We start from the raw sequence: 16,287 nt of genomic DNA on the forward strand, positions 1-16,287 counted from the left end.
CCTTTCATAATCTTAAAGACCTCTATTAGGTCACCCCTCAGTCTTCTCTTTTCGAGAGAAAAAAATAGAGTCCCAGCCTGCTCAATCTTTCCTGATAGGTATAACTTCTCAGTTCTGGTATCATCAAAGTAAATCTTTTTTGCACCTTCTCCAGTGCCTCTATATCCTTTTTATAAAATGGAGACCAGAACTGTTCACAGTACTCCAAGTATGGTCTAAACCAAGATTCTACACAAGTTTAACATAACTTCTCTGCTTTTCAATTCTATCCCTCTAGAAATGAACCCCAGTGCTTGTTTTTTTTAAAAAAAATGTCCTTATTAACCTGCATCACTACTTTTAGTGATTTGTGTATCTGTATCCCCAGATCCCTCTGTTCCTCTACCCCATTTAGACTCTTATTTTCCAGGCAGTATGTGGCCCCCTCATTCTTCCTACCAAAATGTAATACCTCACACTTAGCTATATTGAAATTCATTTGCCAATTACACACCCATTCTGCAAGTTTATTAACGTTTTCCTGTATTTTGTCACAGTCCTCCTCGGCATTAACTATACGCCCCCAATTTGCTGTAGTCCACAAACTTTGAAATTGTACTTCCGATTCCCGAGTCCAAATTGTTTATGTAAATTGTGAACAACAGTGGTCCTAGCACCAATCCTTGTGGAATACCACTTCCCACCTTTTGAGTATCTCAAGTTACTCCTCCTAACTATAGTTTCCCACACCTGACATCATCCTGGAGAATCTACACTGTATGCTCTGTAGCTTTACTGTCCTTTTTTTTAATGGAATGGCCAAAACTGTACGCAGTACTCTAACTGTGGCTGCACTAAATTTTTGTACAAATTATTTCATTACTCATTCTCTATAACCTATTTATAACCCCCCCCACCACCCCACCACCACCAAATATTATTTAAGCCCCGATTTTAACTCTGGGCACGAGTGCCGCATTTGGGCGACGGCAGGCCAAATAATAAATTCGCACAGCCGAACCAGCATGAGGCCTGGACCATTTTAACCCAGGCCTCATTACCATGGTCAAGAAATGACTCCTGCCCGAGCCTGGTGGAAGTGATGAGGAGGCTGGCGGGCAGTTCAGGTGGCAGGAGACCACTGCCAGGAACCCAAGGGAATGGTTCCCAGCATTAAGGTAAGTCCTGGGGGCAGGGGGAGGCAAGGTTAGGAAGCGATCATTGTCAGGGGGAGCAGGAGGGAAGCCCGAGGTTTCCTTGTTAGGCCTGGAGGAACGCTCATGCTACACCTGGCCCACAAGGAAAGCAGTGAAACTTTTTTTTTAAATAAAAAAAAAGGAACCTTGCTGGGCCTCTTCTGGTTCTGATCCATCTGCCGGCAGTTTTCCCTGGTGCACATGGCACTGTGTGCGAATCGCGGGGCCCAGGATTAAAATCATGTTGGGGTCCGAGTGACATTATTGCACCCTGCCTCTTGAAGCCCTCACACATCTCCTGAAACCAGGGAGTTAAACTGGTGGCGGGCAGGAGTGCAGCATGAACAGAGGGTAAGTATTCTGCCCCTATTTTAATCCCGTTCTTGTTAGACGCAAGGGGTTAAATTCAGAGCAATAATATTTATAGTTTTAAAAAAAAATTAATGGTTCTAAAGAGATGAAATCAAGTCATCAGGGAGATTAGCATTTTTTAAATGTACAATAGGTTATTTACAAAGGTAAAACAAGAAAACATTTCATTTTAAATATTTCAATAATTTAATATACATTTCTCTGATTAAATGCTCAGTGCGCAGCCTGATATACAATGAGAACCACCTGGTAGAGACTGAAGCCCGGTGATAATCTCCTTTCTCCTTTGCTGCATAGAGATACGATCCTCAGACATCAGGAGGCCAAACATAATCAAGGAAACAAACTGGCTAGTATAGGCCTATAAGGAAGATAGGATAAAACAAGTTCTCAATAGACTCTGAATGTTGTACTTGCAATATTTAGGAAATGTTTATATTACCACTTGGAATTATCAAGTTCAAAAAAAAATATTGTGGTGGTATGGGGAGGATCAAAAGAGTATGTTCAGCACTGAGCTGCACAAGAAGTGAACACGGATCGGTGCTCCCTTCTAGCATGGCATCCCACTGGAAGTGCTGTATGCGAACTATCGTTAAAACTTTCACAAATTACTAATTTTAAATAAAGATATATTTTATAGTTTTATTCAGCAGCATTATTTACAATCCTGCTTGTATAACTAGTAAAATGCATTTAATGTTTTTTCAAAACAACCAATGCAGTGCCCACTCTAGAGATATAATCCACTCACGAAACAGTTTTAGAGTATTGCTGTAAGTGGCTCTTATTTTGTTAACCTTATTGCTAAAATTGCATTGCACAGGTTTGAAAACATTAGAAAATCATTAACAGACATTTTATGAAAGGGAAGAGAGAAGGTTAATCAGCGCCTGAGGATTGTAGAACGGCTACCTCAACAGGAAGATTCTTTGATCTGAGTTTCCTACAGTTTCTTTCTTTGAAGTATTTGATTTCAAACAAAAACACTTCTGTGAGAAAGTTCAGCCTGAAATCCCAGCAGAGGGCACACTTCCAACAGGGATCCATGTAAAGAAACTGAAGTCTGCAAAAAGGCTACCAATAATACTTACACAACATGGGAGCTAATTTATCTTAAATTTATATAAAATGTTCGTATGGGGCCTTGCAAGCATATGAATTGGCTAGTCATATTTTTAAACCATCCAAATGGTAATTAAAAAATGTATAATATTTACTGAAAAAATCATTTTCAGTTATTCCATCATTAACAACTTGATCTCAGCAGGAAAACTCTTCAGATTACTTCCTTTTCTTCACGCCCGAGCTCATTCTTCCTGTTTGAAAAGTGATTACAAGCATCTCTGCTGCTTGTTTGCTTTAGTATATCAGATGCCTTCCAAAGCACATTCTTTAAATCCTATTCCCTCTCAACTAGCCTAGAACTGAAGGCCTGCTTCTTGCAAGAACTGAAACTTGATTCTTCCAAATAGACACAGACTGACTGGACATTTTTGGTAAAAGGGCAGCCTTTCAGGTGAATAAAATGATTGAAGCAAGCTCTTTTGCTAAGCTTATAGTAGGCTTCATAATTCTGAAAATCATCCAACATTAAAAGACAATCGCCTGGAATTTCCGCAGGGTTCTCCAGCAGAAGATCAGCGGAATCTCTGGAGTAACGGCATAAATGGGCTAATAACGGCAATTTACACCATATCTTCAGGATTTCCACCAAAGCTACAGTGGAGATCCCCATGGAAATTCTCCCTTAGTGTAAAGTAGATGCTGTGGGTACCAGTCACTGAGAAGGATCCATGACATTCAGTACAAATTTTGAAACTCGTATTAGTTGAAGACCACATGGATTGAAATTAATCTTCCCAAAGCAGGAAAATACTGATGCACACAAAAAAACAAACAATCATGTTGTATCAGTGGAGAAGGTGGTTTTGGAAACTTTTCTAACTAAACCTTCAAGCTCAATAAACTAAATTCTAACTTTTCAAAATTTTTGCTGGACTTTGCAGATTATATATTAAATACTATTTTATAACAGAAAAAGATACCAAAATAAGTGAAGCTTTCCTGTGTACAGTCAAGATTGCTGCTAAAAGACATAAACTAAAGGTGTATCACACGTACACCCCAATCCAAATTTTTTTTTGTTCTCATAATATGGCCGATACCAGCAGGGCCACATTTTATTGCCTATTTCTAATTGTCCTGAGGTGGTGGTGATAGGCCTTCTATTTGAACTGCTGCCGCCTTTGTGGTGATGGCGTTTCCAGAAAATGGCAGCATAAGGATACAATTTTCACAAAAGTGACAGAGTGCTAGGCAATTCCCCCTCCCCCAAAGGAACAGTATCTTGGGTGACATTTCTCCTCTAGGGAAGTTGGCAATTTCTATTCAAAACAAGTTTATCCTCCATATATAAAGAATGGAGATGATCATTTCTATCATACGTAATCCATAATTTGTTAATTTCTTTCAATTCTATCCTAAAAAAACAAATTTAGTGTCATAAGCTGAAGTAATAAGAGCAGGAAAACTATTCATATTATATTATAAACACTGACCTAACTGTTGCATAGTAATGGTTTAAGCTGGGCTAAATTATATTTGTACAGCGCTGCTGCTAAATAGTTTAAACTATCGAGGAGTAGGAATAGACTGGATGTTAGGAGGTTCTTCTTTTCCCAGATAATTGAGAGCCTCTGGAATTCATTGCCAGCTGCTGCGGTGGGTGCTGACTCTCTGCCTGCCTTCAAGAGGGAGCTGGACTGGTCCTGACTGGAGCAGAGATTGCATCATATAGCAGGTAAATGTCATTATAGATATCACTTGGTCCATGTGATCTTCTAGACTGGTTTCGATCACCTGAGGGGGTTCGAAGAGGAATTTTAGGGAGTATTTTTTTCCCCTTATTGGCCCTGGGTTTTTTCTCTATTCTTTTGCCTCTCCCAGGAGATTACATGGCTGCGGGGGAGGGAAGAAGTGTTAGCCATAATGATCCGGCCATCATGGTGTGGGGCAAGCTTGATGGACCAGCTGGTCTTTTCCTGCCTGTTAATTTCATATGTTCGTAACAGCATTAATGTCAAGTCAACAGCATAAACATTAACAGCATCCTTCTGCAGTAATCTATTTTAGTCATCCTCCTCACCTCAATTAAAAAGCAATACATAATTTCTATACATGGTAGGAAACAGAAAATAGATATTAGTCACCTGAAGCACTACTAATGGAATTTAATTTGTGCCACTATTAGCTTCAATCAATATTGTATATAATGATACTTCTGACGAACCATTCTGGTGGGGCTATGATTCCCTACACCGTAAATACATACAGAAGAAAAATGTAGTCCCTTTACTCAACAGGGCAGGGATTCACAAAATTGTTTTGCCATTTCCCATCCTCAATCTTTTTTCACCCGCATATTTTGAAACTGGGATGATTTCCTGGGATATAGATGGCGATTTCTACCAATGCTTCAGGAAAATTCCAAATGGTACTAGCAAGAAAGTAGGGCCGAGCATATTTAAAATTGTGATGTAATTATTTATTAGGGTTCTAATTCTATTTCTCATCTCAAGTATTTCAAAGCTTCTTTAATCATCGGATCCAAGTATTATTCATACACTATGGATTGCCATTATTTTATTTCAATTGTTTGGAACCTTATGACCAATACCACCAAATGGGACAGATCTTCCACTCTGCTCTGAGCTGTGCCACGTGGGGCAATGCCAGGAGATCCCCAGATCATTATTGCACATCTCTTTGTGCTTAGTCAATGAGAGCATTGGAAGAGACACCAGCCCCCGTGGGAAGAATGGAAAAGAGAAGGAACATGGAGGAGAAAGCAATACACACCAGAGAATGAAAATAAAGTGGGTTGGTTGTAGGTTTAAAAAACTGTAGTGCATTTTATGTGCTCCCCATTCATTAATATAAATCTTGTTAACAGTCAGAAACTAAGTGAGAACCCGACATAGCCAGTGGTGCATGAATCTTAGAACGTGGTACCAGCATAAGGAACAATTTACTGCAAATAAACTCTCACTCACATATCTATAGTCTTGCACCTGGTGTGCAACAAATTTTCACACTTGAGGTGTGACACTTAAACCCTTCTGATTTAATTTAACAAATCACAACTGAACAGGATATAGAACCTTCTAATGAATAAGCAGCAAATGGAAATCAAAACTACTGATTAAATGCAAAACACGCCAATTGTGAATTTAGCCAGCAAACAACTAGGGGAACCAATGAAAAAATAATAATTTTGACCTCAATCTTGTATATGCTATAATTGTAAGTTTAACATTTTACAAAATCACTTTGTACTACAACATTTTGTATTTGCTCCTCTCAGATTTATATCTTGATAAGAGTATGTCAAAATTCAGTTGTGCACTTTGAGTGCACTGTACATCAGGCTACTGCAATAGGAGTTAAGGCAATTCAGACTGTGTTAACTTTCTTGTCACACCTTATTTTACTATACTGCAGTACATATTACAAAATTGAAAATATCAATTACTTAGGTTGTTTAAGCAGTCACAAAATTCTAAAGTACTCAAAGCATAAATACAAGGTAACATTGTTTGTTTTAAAAGAAAGAACTCATTAACCTTTGTGCTCGCCACTCCAATTTCAGGTCCTGCGTTAATATGTACACCACAATCAGTTTCTCGAGAAATAGAGCTTCCAACTGTGTTTGTAACACCAATAGTCAAGGCACCACGACCCTTACAGTATCGCAGAGCCATGAGAGTATCTGCAGTTTCACCTGTTAAACAGAAACAGATGTTATATCTTTTTTATAAACAATTTTGTTCACTTCAAATCCGTTAAATTACAGGAATATAAAATGAGAGATAAATTTATCTTCCAAATGAATAATGTTCAATGTTGTTCAATTAGCAGATTCCAAGATACCTCTTCAGAACTGCAAAGGATATTTTCCTCATGATTGCATGCAGATGTACAGGTTATTACAAGAAATAATAAATGACATCAGAATTCAAAAAATGTGTTTTAATGCACACCTGACTGGCTAATAAAAAAGCAGACATCATCTCTGAAAATAGGAGTATTTCTGTCCAAGAAATCACTGGCAAGCTCAACCATCACTGGCAGTTCAGTTAGTTCTTCCAATACTTGACGTGTCTAGATTGACCAAAAATATTGGATATAATGATCAAACAGAATGTATGAATCTATGTTGATTATAAGGTAGGATTTGTAAAATAAAGAATAACCATTCCTAACTACATAAATATCCACACTTACGTACAGTTTAAGCTAGTTTTTTTTTCACGCTTTCTAGAATCATTCACTTTTTTCAACTATGAACAAACTCCAGATACAAGATAGAATTACATAGAAATTACAGCACAGAAATTACAGCCATTCGGCTTTATGCTCCACACCAGCCTCCTCCCACTCTATTTACTCTGCTCATCTCCCCCTATCAACATATCCTTCTATTCCTTTCTCCCTCATGTACTTAAGTAGTTTCTCCTTAAATGTATCTAAGCTATTCGCCTCAACCACTCCATGTGGTAGCAAATTCCACATTCTCACCATTCTGGATATAGAAGTTTTTCCTGAATTCCCTATTGATTTTATTAGTGACTATCTTATATTTATGGGCCCTAGGTTTGGACTTGCCCACAAGTGGAAACATTTTCTCTTATGTCTACCCTATCGAACTCCTTCATAATTTTAAAGACCTCTATCAGGTCACCTAAGTCTTTTCTTTTTTAGAGGAAAGAGCCCCAGCCTGTTCAGTCTTTCCTCTTGGTTGTACCCTCTCCGTTCTGGTATCATCCTTGTAAATCTTTTTTTTCCACTTTCTCCATTGCTTCTATAGAATCATAGAATCATAGAAGTTACAACATGGAAACAGGCCCTTCGGCCCAACATGTCCATGTCGCCCAGTTTATACCACTATATCCATTTTGTACCATGGAAACCAGAAATGTGCACAGCACTCCAAGTGTGGCCTAACCGAGGTTCAATACAAGTTTAACATAACTTTTCTTTTGAATTCTATTCCTCTAGAAATGAACCCCAGTGTTTTGTTTGATTGCTTCGACATATTAGAGAGAAGATAGATAATCTGTGTTCTACCATGTTTATCCTGAAGTAGATTACGCAAATAAAAAGTGCTGCATGTGTGAAATTACTTGACTTAAGTGCATATTTTAAATCAATAAATAAAAAGGATGTAATTTCATAAGTTTACAACTGAATGTAAAGCCATCTATGTAAAGGTAATCGAAACAAAGAAAGACAGAAGAACAAATTTGCATTTATATAGCGCCTTTTACGTCCTCAGGACATCCCAAAGCAGTTCATAGCCAATTAATTACTTTTGAAGTGTAGCCACTGGTGTAATGGAAGGAAACGCAGCATCCAATTTGTGCACAAGGTCCTACTAACAGTACGAGATAAATGGCGAGATCATCTGTTTTAGTGATGTTTGTTGAGGGATAAATTTTGGCCAGGACACCGGGAGAACTCGCCGGTTCTTTTTCGAATAGTGCCATGGGATCTTACAAAGAACGTACAGCACAGAAACGGGCCATTCAGCCCAAAATGGTCCATGCCGGGGTTTATGTTCCACGTGAGCCTCCTTCCACCCTTCTTCCTCAAGTCCTATCAACATATCCTTCTATTCCCTTCTCTCTCATATGTTTATCGAGCTTCCCCTTAAGTGCATCTATGCTAGTCACCTCAACTACTCCTTGTGGTAGCAAGTTCCACATTCTTACCACTCTTTGGGAAAAGAAGTTTCTCCTGAATTCCCTATTGGATTTATTAGTGACTATCTTATATTTATGTTCCCTACTTCTGGTCTCCCCCACAAGTGGAAACATCTTCTCTACGACTACCCTACCAAACCCTTTCCGAATCATAAAGACCTCTATCAGGTCACCCCTCAATCTTCTCTTTTCTAGAGAAAAAAGCCCAAGCCTATTCAATCTATCTTAATAGGTATAACCTTTCATTTCTGGCATCATCCATGTAAATCTTTTTTGCACCTTCTCCAGTGCCTTTATATCCTTTTTATAATATGGAGTCCAGAACTATTCACAGTACTCCAAGTGTGGTCTAACAAAGGTTCTGTACAAGTTTAGCATAACTTCTCTTCAATTCTATCACTGCAGAAATGTGCTTGGTTTGCTATTTTTTTTAAATGGTCTTATTAACCTGCATTGCTATTTTTAGTGATTTGTGCACCTGTACCCCATAATCCCTCTGCTCTTCTACACCATTTAGACTCTTATTTTCCAAGGAGTCTGTGGCCTCATTATTCCTTCCAAAATGTACCACCTCACATTTATCTATATTGAAATTCATTTGCCAATTTCATGCTCATTCTTCAAGTTTATCTTTTACATCCATCCAAAAGGACAGATCGATCCTCAGCTTAATGTCTCTCTTCTATTGTGGACTTTCTTGGCCTGTTTTCATAAAGACATGAATGAAATGCTGACAGTTTGCTAAGCCCTACCAAAGCTAGGCAATTGGCAACTGTGCTTCTCTAAACAGGAATGCAAGAACAGACAGCTTGCAAGTGGATATTGGTTGCCTTTTATGGTCCTATCCACATCAGTGAAATGTTTTCTCGGAGATGAATGGTGTATCATGCTAGAACATGGGCTCTCTTGTGTGGGTGGTAGAGACAGCCAAGGGTGTATAAAAGGAAAGAAAGCATCTCACATGCGTATACAGCTGATTAAGGGCAAGCATGAATGTATTGCAGGCATGCCTTACAAAGAGGTAAGTAGAGAATTCACTTTCCTTGGCAAACTTCATGAGGGTATTAAATGTCGTCTTGATTTGGGAGGATGAAATATTTATTGCAGAGAATGCACTGACCTGCTCAGCCACATTTTCCAGGCCATACTGACTGCAGCTCACTAAGGACCTCAGATTCAAAAATGGCCTATCTCCTTGCCAGGACCTCACTTAACATCACCTTCAGGATTCTGTCACTAAAAGTAGTTGTACCTTCTCCTCCACCTCCCAAACAGAAAGTGCAGGTACAGCTATAAAAAGGTGCTTTTAAAGCTCTGCACAAGAAATCCTGCCCCAGCTTACCTCTGCGCTCTCGTGTATGACGCAAAGTGTGCTGGCAGCACGTCAGTCATTGTTACATGTTTATAAGGGGACCCCAGAAAACCAGGGGAGATTGCTAATCTCTGTTGGTGGCACAGGCTGCTTCTGTGGTGGCAACCACCTGGGAGTGGAATTTCAGCCCCCAGATTATTTTTCCAACACAATAAAACTGGGGCTGAATTTTTCGGAACTGGTAGTTTAGCAAGATATTTGCATTTCAAAAAACAAAATCCTTTTTAAGCAGACGTTTTAATAATCTACTTCAATTCATCTCTGAAACTAATGTATGTGTTTAGTTTTCCAGCCCCCCCCCCGCTTTTTAATTCTTCTGTTCCTAACATCAATTGTGCCAAGATCAAGGACAATATGCAGCGAGAATTAGCAAATAAATTAGGATCAGGAGCAGCTTTTCAATTCAGTGAAGGATCGAATAAAAATAGGTGAGTAACCATTCCAACTGAGTAATCACTGCAGTGAACAGCAGAATCTTTCCTGTGCAACATAGGGGCTGATTTTTAACTTCCGCCCAAAACAGGCCACGTAACTTGCCTGAAGCCTGCATCTGGAAGCCGGAACCATTTTCAGGTTTGGGCCTCATCAGCATAATTGGGACGAGCTGGACAGTGGTCAGTGACCACAAACAGGCAAGCTTGCTACACTAGAGGGCGGGAAATCTGGTGGCTCTATGGGTGAGTCAAGCTGGATATCAGTGGTAAACAGGGGGTGGGGGGGGGGGGGGGGAAGAGAGGGGAGGGGAGGAACCATCCAGTAGCAGGCTGCAGTATTTTTGTGGGGCAAGGAGGAGCACTTTTGCTTCTCCTGGCCTCACAATATTTCCAAAAAGTTCTAAGATGTTTCTGAGCAGCCTCCAGCAGTCTCTTTAAAGACCAATGGTTACTCCGCTCACTGCTTGGTAAAAAATAAACAGTGAATGCGTGGCACATGCTCTGCCCATTTGTACCTGAAAATTCCAAATGAGGTCCTACAACTGGCGTAAGATTTGCATATGTAAGAAGCATTCCTACCTGTTTCAAGCGGGCAAGCTGTCCACCCATTTACAGGTTTGCTTGTAAATTGCACCAGTGGGGGAGGAATTACATCGCCTCTTGGATTCCTCCCCCACTGATTTTCCACTGTCGGCCACCCATTTTTCAGGTGGGAAACGAGTGAGCGGTAGTTGAAATCGGCCCCAGAGTGGCACATGTTTGGTTCAATATTAATTTTTTTTTGGGGGGGGGGGTGCGGGGGTTAAGAATTTTAATAGATAAACTAAATTTTGTGAACTAAGCAAAAATAGCAAATCTAAAATAGTGTTGCAAAAGATGGTGATTCTAGAGGCAGCTGTTTAGATTTTAAAAATTGTGCAGCATAATAGTGAATGTTCAAACTTACTGCCACTGCAGCATGGTAACTGGTTCCACAGCCAATCAAGAGCAAGCGCCTGCACCTCTTTATTTCTTTGAGGTGGTCTTTTAATCCACCCAGCACAACTGTAATAATTAAAATATATTAATGATTAGAAAGCACTGTATATCTTCACTTTTTTTTTAAAAGTGTATTTAAAACACTAATAACTTGCCAACTAATGATTAACATAATTAACAGATCATACTGAAACTGGCTTTTGCCTCACAAATGCAGATATGAAGCTTATATATTACCTGTGTTTGTTTCAAAGTTTACTCTTCCTCTCAAAGTATTAACAACAGATTCTGGCTGTTCAAAAATTTCTTTCTGCATGAATGCACTGAAGTTACCTGCATCAAAAAATTGAAATTACTAGTTACCCCCCAAAATTTTTTAGATACACCTGGAAATGGTTACCTCAACAAATATTTAAAGCACTCCACAGTCTACTGTTCAACTTAGGGCTCATAAATCATAACAATCAACTTGTCCAATAATAAAATCAATAAAAGAGGCAGCGAGAGTGGACCCGAGCGGCCGATAAAAGAGGTGCCGGGAGAGCGGACCTGAGCGGTGAAATCAAAGAGAAAAAAAAAATCAAGAAAAAGACAAAGGTGATATCACAGAGGAGTGCCGAGGGTAAGCATAGAGTTTATTGGTTAGTGTATTTAGTGGCTAGTCTATTAATGTTAGTTAAAAAGCCTTAAAGCTAAACAGTTAAAAAGAGCGGGAAGTCAGAGCAGTTAAACAAACCCAGGGAGAAATTTCAAAAGGTGACATCATAGCAGAGGGGGCAGTGGCAGAACCCAAGAAAATTAAACTAAGTCATTAATTTAGAATACACACACTATCTTTAACTATAAAATATAAATAGTTAAATAAAATCAATATTCAGAATGATTATTTACTAATTAATTCAAAATCAAGCTAAAATCTACCTACCAAATATAATCTGGACCAAAAGTGTTTCTATTAGTTCTAGAATTAAATTAATACTGATAAATAAAAACTAGAAATGGCTATGCAGGCTGTGTGTTGGAACGGTGGCATGAGAGAGTCTGTGGACGGTGAGAATGTCCCGGATTGCCACGTCTGTAGCAAGTGTCTCTGCATTGAGTCACTCCAGCTCAGAGTCGTTGAACTGGAGTGCGAGTTAGAGACACCCCGACACACAGCTCAGCAGGGGAAGGGGAACCAAGGGGAGGTAGAGAAGGAGGTCCCGCAGACACTGGTCCTATCCAACAGGTACAACATACTTTCCACCTGTGAGGATAAGGATGTAGGCTGCAGGCTGCGGGGTGGACAGCCAGAATGCTAACCATGGCACCGTGGAGCAGGAGGCAGTCCAAGGAGGGGAGAAAAGAGCAGAATAAAAAGGTTGTAGTCACATGGGATTCTATAATTAGGGGGATAGATAGCATCCTCTGCAATCGCAACCGAGAGTCCAGAAGGGTATGTTGCCTGCCTGGTGCAAGGGTAAAGGATATCTTGGAGCAACTGGAGAGGAACTTGGAAGGGGAGGAGGAAGATTCAGTTGTCGTGGTCCACGTTGGGACCAATGACATAGGGAAGAAATGGGAGGAGGTCCTGCGAAGAGAACATTAGACGTTAGGAACTAAATTAAGAAACAGTACAGGGTGAGAAATGGGTGATAATCTCTAGATAACTACCCATGCCACGTGCTAATTGGCATAGGGATAGACAGATCAGGAAGGCGAACGTGTGGCTGAAAGACTGGTGTGGGAAGGAGGGGGTCCATTTCATGGGACACTAGCACCAGTACTGGGACAGGAAGGAGCTGTTCCGTTGGGACGGGTTCCACCTGAACCGGAACCGGACCGGTGTCCTACTGGAAGGATAAATAGGGCTGTCAATGGAACTTTAAATTAGTGAGATGGGGGAGAGATCTGGGGAAGAGAACATAAGTCTGTAGAAAAAAGAAATAGGAAATGAAAGTAAAGGTCAACAACAACAACAACTTGCATTTGTATAGCGTCTTTAACGTAGTAAAACATCCCAAGGCGCTTCACAGGAGAGTTAGCAAACAAAATTTCACACGAGCCACATAAGGAGGTATTAGGACAGACGACCAAAAGCTTGGTCAAAGAGGTAGGTTTTAAGGAGAGTCTTAAAGGAGAAGAGCGAGGTAGAAAGGTGGAGAGGTTTAGGGAAGGAATTCCAGAGCTGAGGGCCTAGGCTGCTGAAGGCACAGACGCCAATGGTGGAGCAATTAAAATCGGAAATGTGCGAGAGAAGAATTGGAGGAGCGCGGACATCTTGGAGGGTTGTAGGGCTGGAGAAGGTTACAGAGATAGGGAGGGGCAAGGCCATGGAGGGATTTGAAAACAAGGATGAGAATTTTAAAATCGAAGTGTTTAAGCCAATGTAGGTCAGCGAGCACATGGAAGATGGGAGAACGTGACTTGGTGCGAGTTAGGATACGGGCAGCAGAGTTTTGGATGAGCTCAAGTTTGTGGAGGGTGGAAGATAGGAGGCTAAGCAGGAGAGCACTGGAATAGTCCAGTATGGAGGTAACAAACACATGGATGAGGGTTTCAGCAGATGAGCCGAGGCAGGGGTGGAGACGGGCGATATTACGGAGGTGGAATAGGCAGTCTTGATGACGGAGCTGCTATGTGGTCGGAAGCTCTTCTTGGGGTCAAATAGGACCCCAAGGTCGCGAATGGTCTGGTTCAGCCTCAGAGAGCAGCCAGGGAGGGGATGGAGTCAGTGGCTAGGGAATGGAGTTTCCAGCGGAGACTAAAGACAATGGCTTCGGTCTTCCCAATATTTAGTTGGAGGAAATTTTTGCTCATCCAGGTCAGACCAAGTTAAGGAATATGGGTAACATAAACAGTCAGGGAACAAATACAGTTATAGAACATAAGCGCAAAATGATTGTTAAAAACAAAGGGAGGGGAACTATTACTAAAAACAAATTAAATTGCCTCCACAGCAATGTGCACAGCATCCGAAACAAAACAGGGGAATTGGAGGCAATTCATAATGAGGAGCCAGATGTGATAGGGATAACTGAAACATGGTTACATAAGGAACAGGACTGGCTGTTAAATATTGCAGGATATAATATATTTAGAAAGGATAGGGAAGGAAGTGGGTAGTTGTACTAATTGGAGACAACATAATGGTAATAGAAAAAAAGGGACATAAGTAACATTGAGGTAGAAACAGAATCCATATGGATTGAGACAAAAAATAAGAAAGGATCGGTCACATTAATAGGCAGAATCATAGAATGGTGGAAGGGAAGTGGAGGATGAAATATGTGGACAAATCTATGAAATGAGTAAAAAACATCAAATAATAATCATGGGACGACCCCCCAAATAAACTGGCAGAAAAGGAGAAAACGGAATGGAGTTTTTAAACAGTGCGTACATAACTCCTTTCTTACCCAGTATGTGAGAAGCCCAACAAGAGAGGAATCACTGCTGGATCCAGTAATGGGAAATCAACCAGAACAGATGAGAAGTAAGCCAAGGGGAACATCTAGGCAATAGCGATTATAACATAATAAGAGTTAAAATAATGATTGAGAAAGACATTAGTAAGACAAAGACCAAAGTAATAGGTTGGAAAAAAATCTAATTTTAAGGGTATGAGAGTGGAGCTAGGGCAGGTAAACTGGGAAAAAATTTTGACAGACAAAGAAATAGAACAGCAGTGGATAATATTCAAAATGGTGATCAATAGAGTTCAAGAGAAATATATTCCTCTAAAAAGCAAGAACAAACTAGCCAATAATGAAACACCACGGATGAATAAGGAGATAAGGGTAAAATTGAAACTGAAGAAAAAGGCATACTCTAAGTATATAGACAATAAAGGAGAGGATGACAAAAGGGTATATCGAAGAGGTTAGAAAAGAAGTAAAAAAACAAAGGAAAGCAAAGAGGAATTGAGATTAAATTATCAAGGAATATAAGAAGAAATAGTAAAGTATTCTACAGACACATAAATAACAAAAGAAAAATCAGAATAGGAAACGGGTCACTAAGGGATACACAAGATAAACTCATAGGTAACGATAGTGAAATGGCAGAAATATTGAATAGCTACTTTACCTCCATATTACTGGGGAGTCCAACTAGGTGGGCAGGACATTAGAAGACGAGGTTGAAAAAGATATTAAAACATTTAAGATAGAAAGTGGGGAGATAATTAATAAACTAATCAAACTAAGGGATAAGACCCTTGGTCTGGATGGATTGCATCAATGAATATTAAAAGTTAGGGAGGAGATAGCAGAGGCACTATTGCATATGCATAAAATTTACTAGAAAAGGAAAAAGTGCCAGAAGACTGGTGGACAGCTAATGTTATTCCTATATTTAAAAAGGGAGATAGAACAAGTCCAGGGAACTATAGACCAGTTAGCTTAACGTCGATGGTAAGAAAGATAATGGAAGATTTTACTCAAAGATGTAATAGAAAGACATCTAGAACAAAAATATAATAAAGAATAGTCAGCACGGATTTCAGAAGGGAAAGTCATGCTTGACCAACCTTATTGAATTCATGAAGAAGTAACAGAAAGAGTAGACAAGGATAATGCAGCAGATGTAATATATTTGGATTTTCAAAACGCCTTCGATAAGGTACCGCACTGTAGACTCATGACTAAGGTAAGAGCATGTGGAGTCAGGTTACAGGTAGCAGAATGGACAGCAAGCTGGCTACAAAACAGAAAAGAGTTGGGGTTAAGGACAGCGACTCAGACTGGCAAAAGGAGGGAAGTGGTGTACCACAGGGATTGGTGCTGGGATCATTGTTGTTCACAATTTACATTAACGATTTGGATTCAGGAATCGGAAGTACAATTTCAAAATTTGCACACCACACCAAGTTGGGGGTGCAGTTAATATAAAGGAAGACTGCGTCAAAATACAAGAGGACATTAATAAACTTGTAGAATGGGCATGTAATTGGCAAATGAATTTCAATGTGGATAAGTATGAGGTGGTGCATTTTGGTAGGAAGAATAAGGAGGTCACATGCTGCTTGGACAATGAGACTCTAAATGGGGTAGAGGAGCAGAGGGATCTGGGGGTACAGATACACAAACCACTAAAAGCAGCGACGTAGGTTAATTAGGGCATAAAAAAGGCAAATCAAGCGCTAGGGTTCATTTCTAGAGGGATAGAACTGAAAAGCAAAAGCGTATGTTAAACTTGTATAGAACCTTGGC

At 39.9% G+C, this 16,287-nt stretch overlaps 1 protein-coding gene across 1 annotated transcript in view; it reads right to left on the bottom strand.

Annotated features, from left to right (window-relative positions):
• The window catches only part of LOC137332207 (glutamine--fructose-6-phosphate aminotransferase [isomerizing] 2-like), a 76,712-nt gene that overhangs the window by 9,702 nt on the left and 50,723 nt on the right, over positions 1-16,287 (bottom strand). The window contains exons 11-15 of the mRNA XM_067995903.1: positions 11,333-11,428; positions 11,064-11,161; positions 6,590-6,710; positions 6,173-6,330; positions 1,794-1,908 (exon numbers count right to left, since the gene is read on the bottom strand). Of these exons, the coding sequence (XP_067852004.1) occupies positions 1,794-1,908; positions 6,173-6,330; positions 6,590-6,710; positions 11,064-11,161; positions 11,333-11,428 (588 nt within the window). The remainder of the gene's footprint in view (positions 1-1,793; positions 1,909-6,172; positions 6,331-6,589; positions 6,711-11,063; positions 11,162-11,332; positions 11,429-16,287) is intronic.

The sequence above is a fragment of the Heptranchias perlo genome, chromosome 14, assembly GCF_035084215.1.
Source record: "Heptranchias perlo isolate sHepPer1 chromosome 14, sHepPer1.hap1, whole genome shotgun sequence".
NCBI classification, from domain to species: Eukaryota; Metazoa; Chordata; class Chondrichthyes; order Hexanchiformes; family Hexanchidae; genus Heptranchias; species Heptranchias perlo.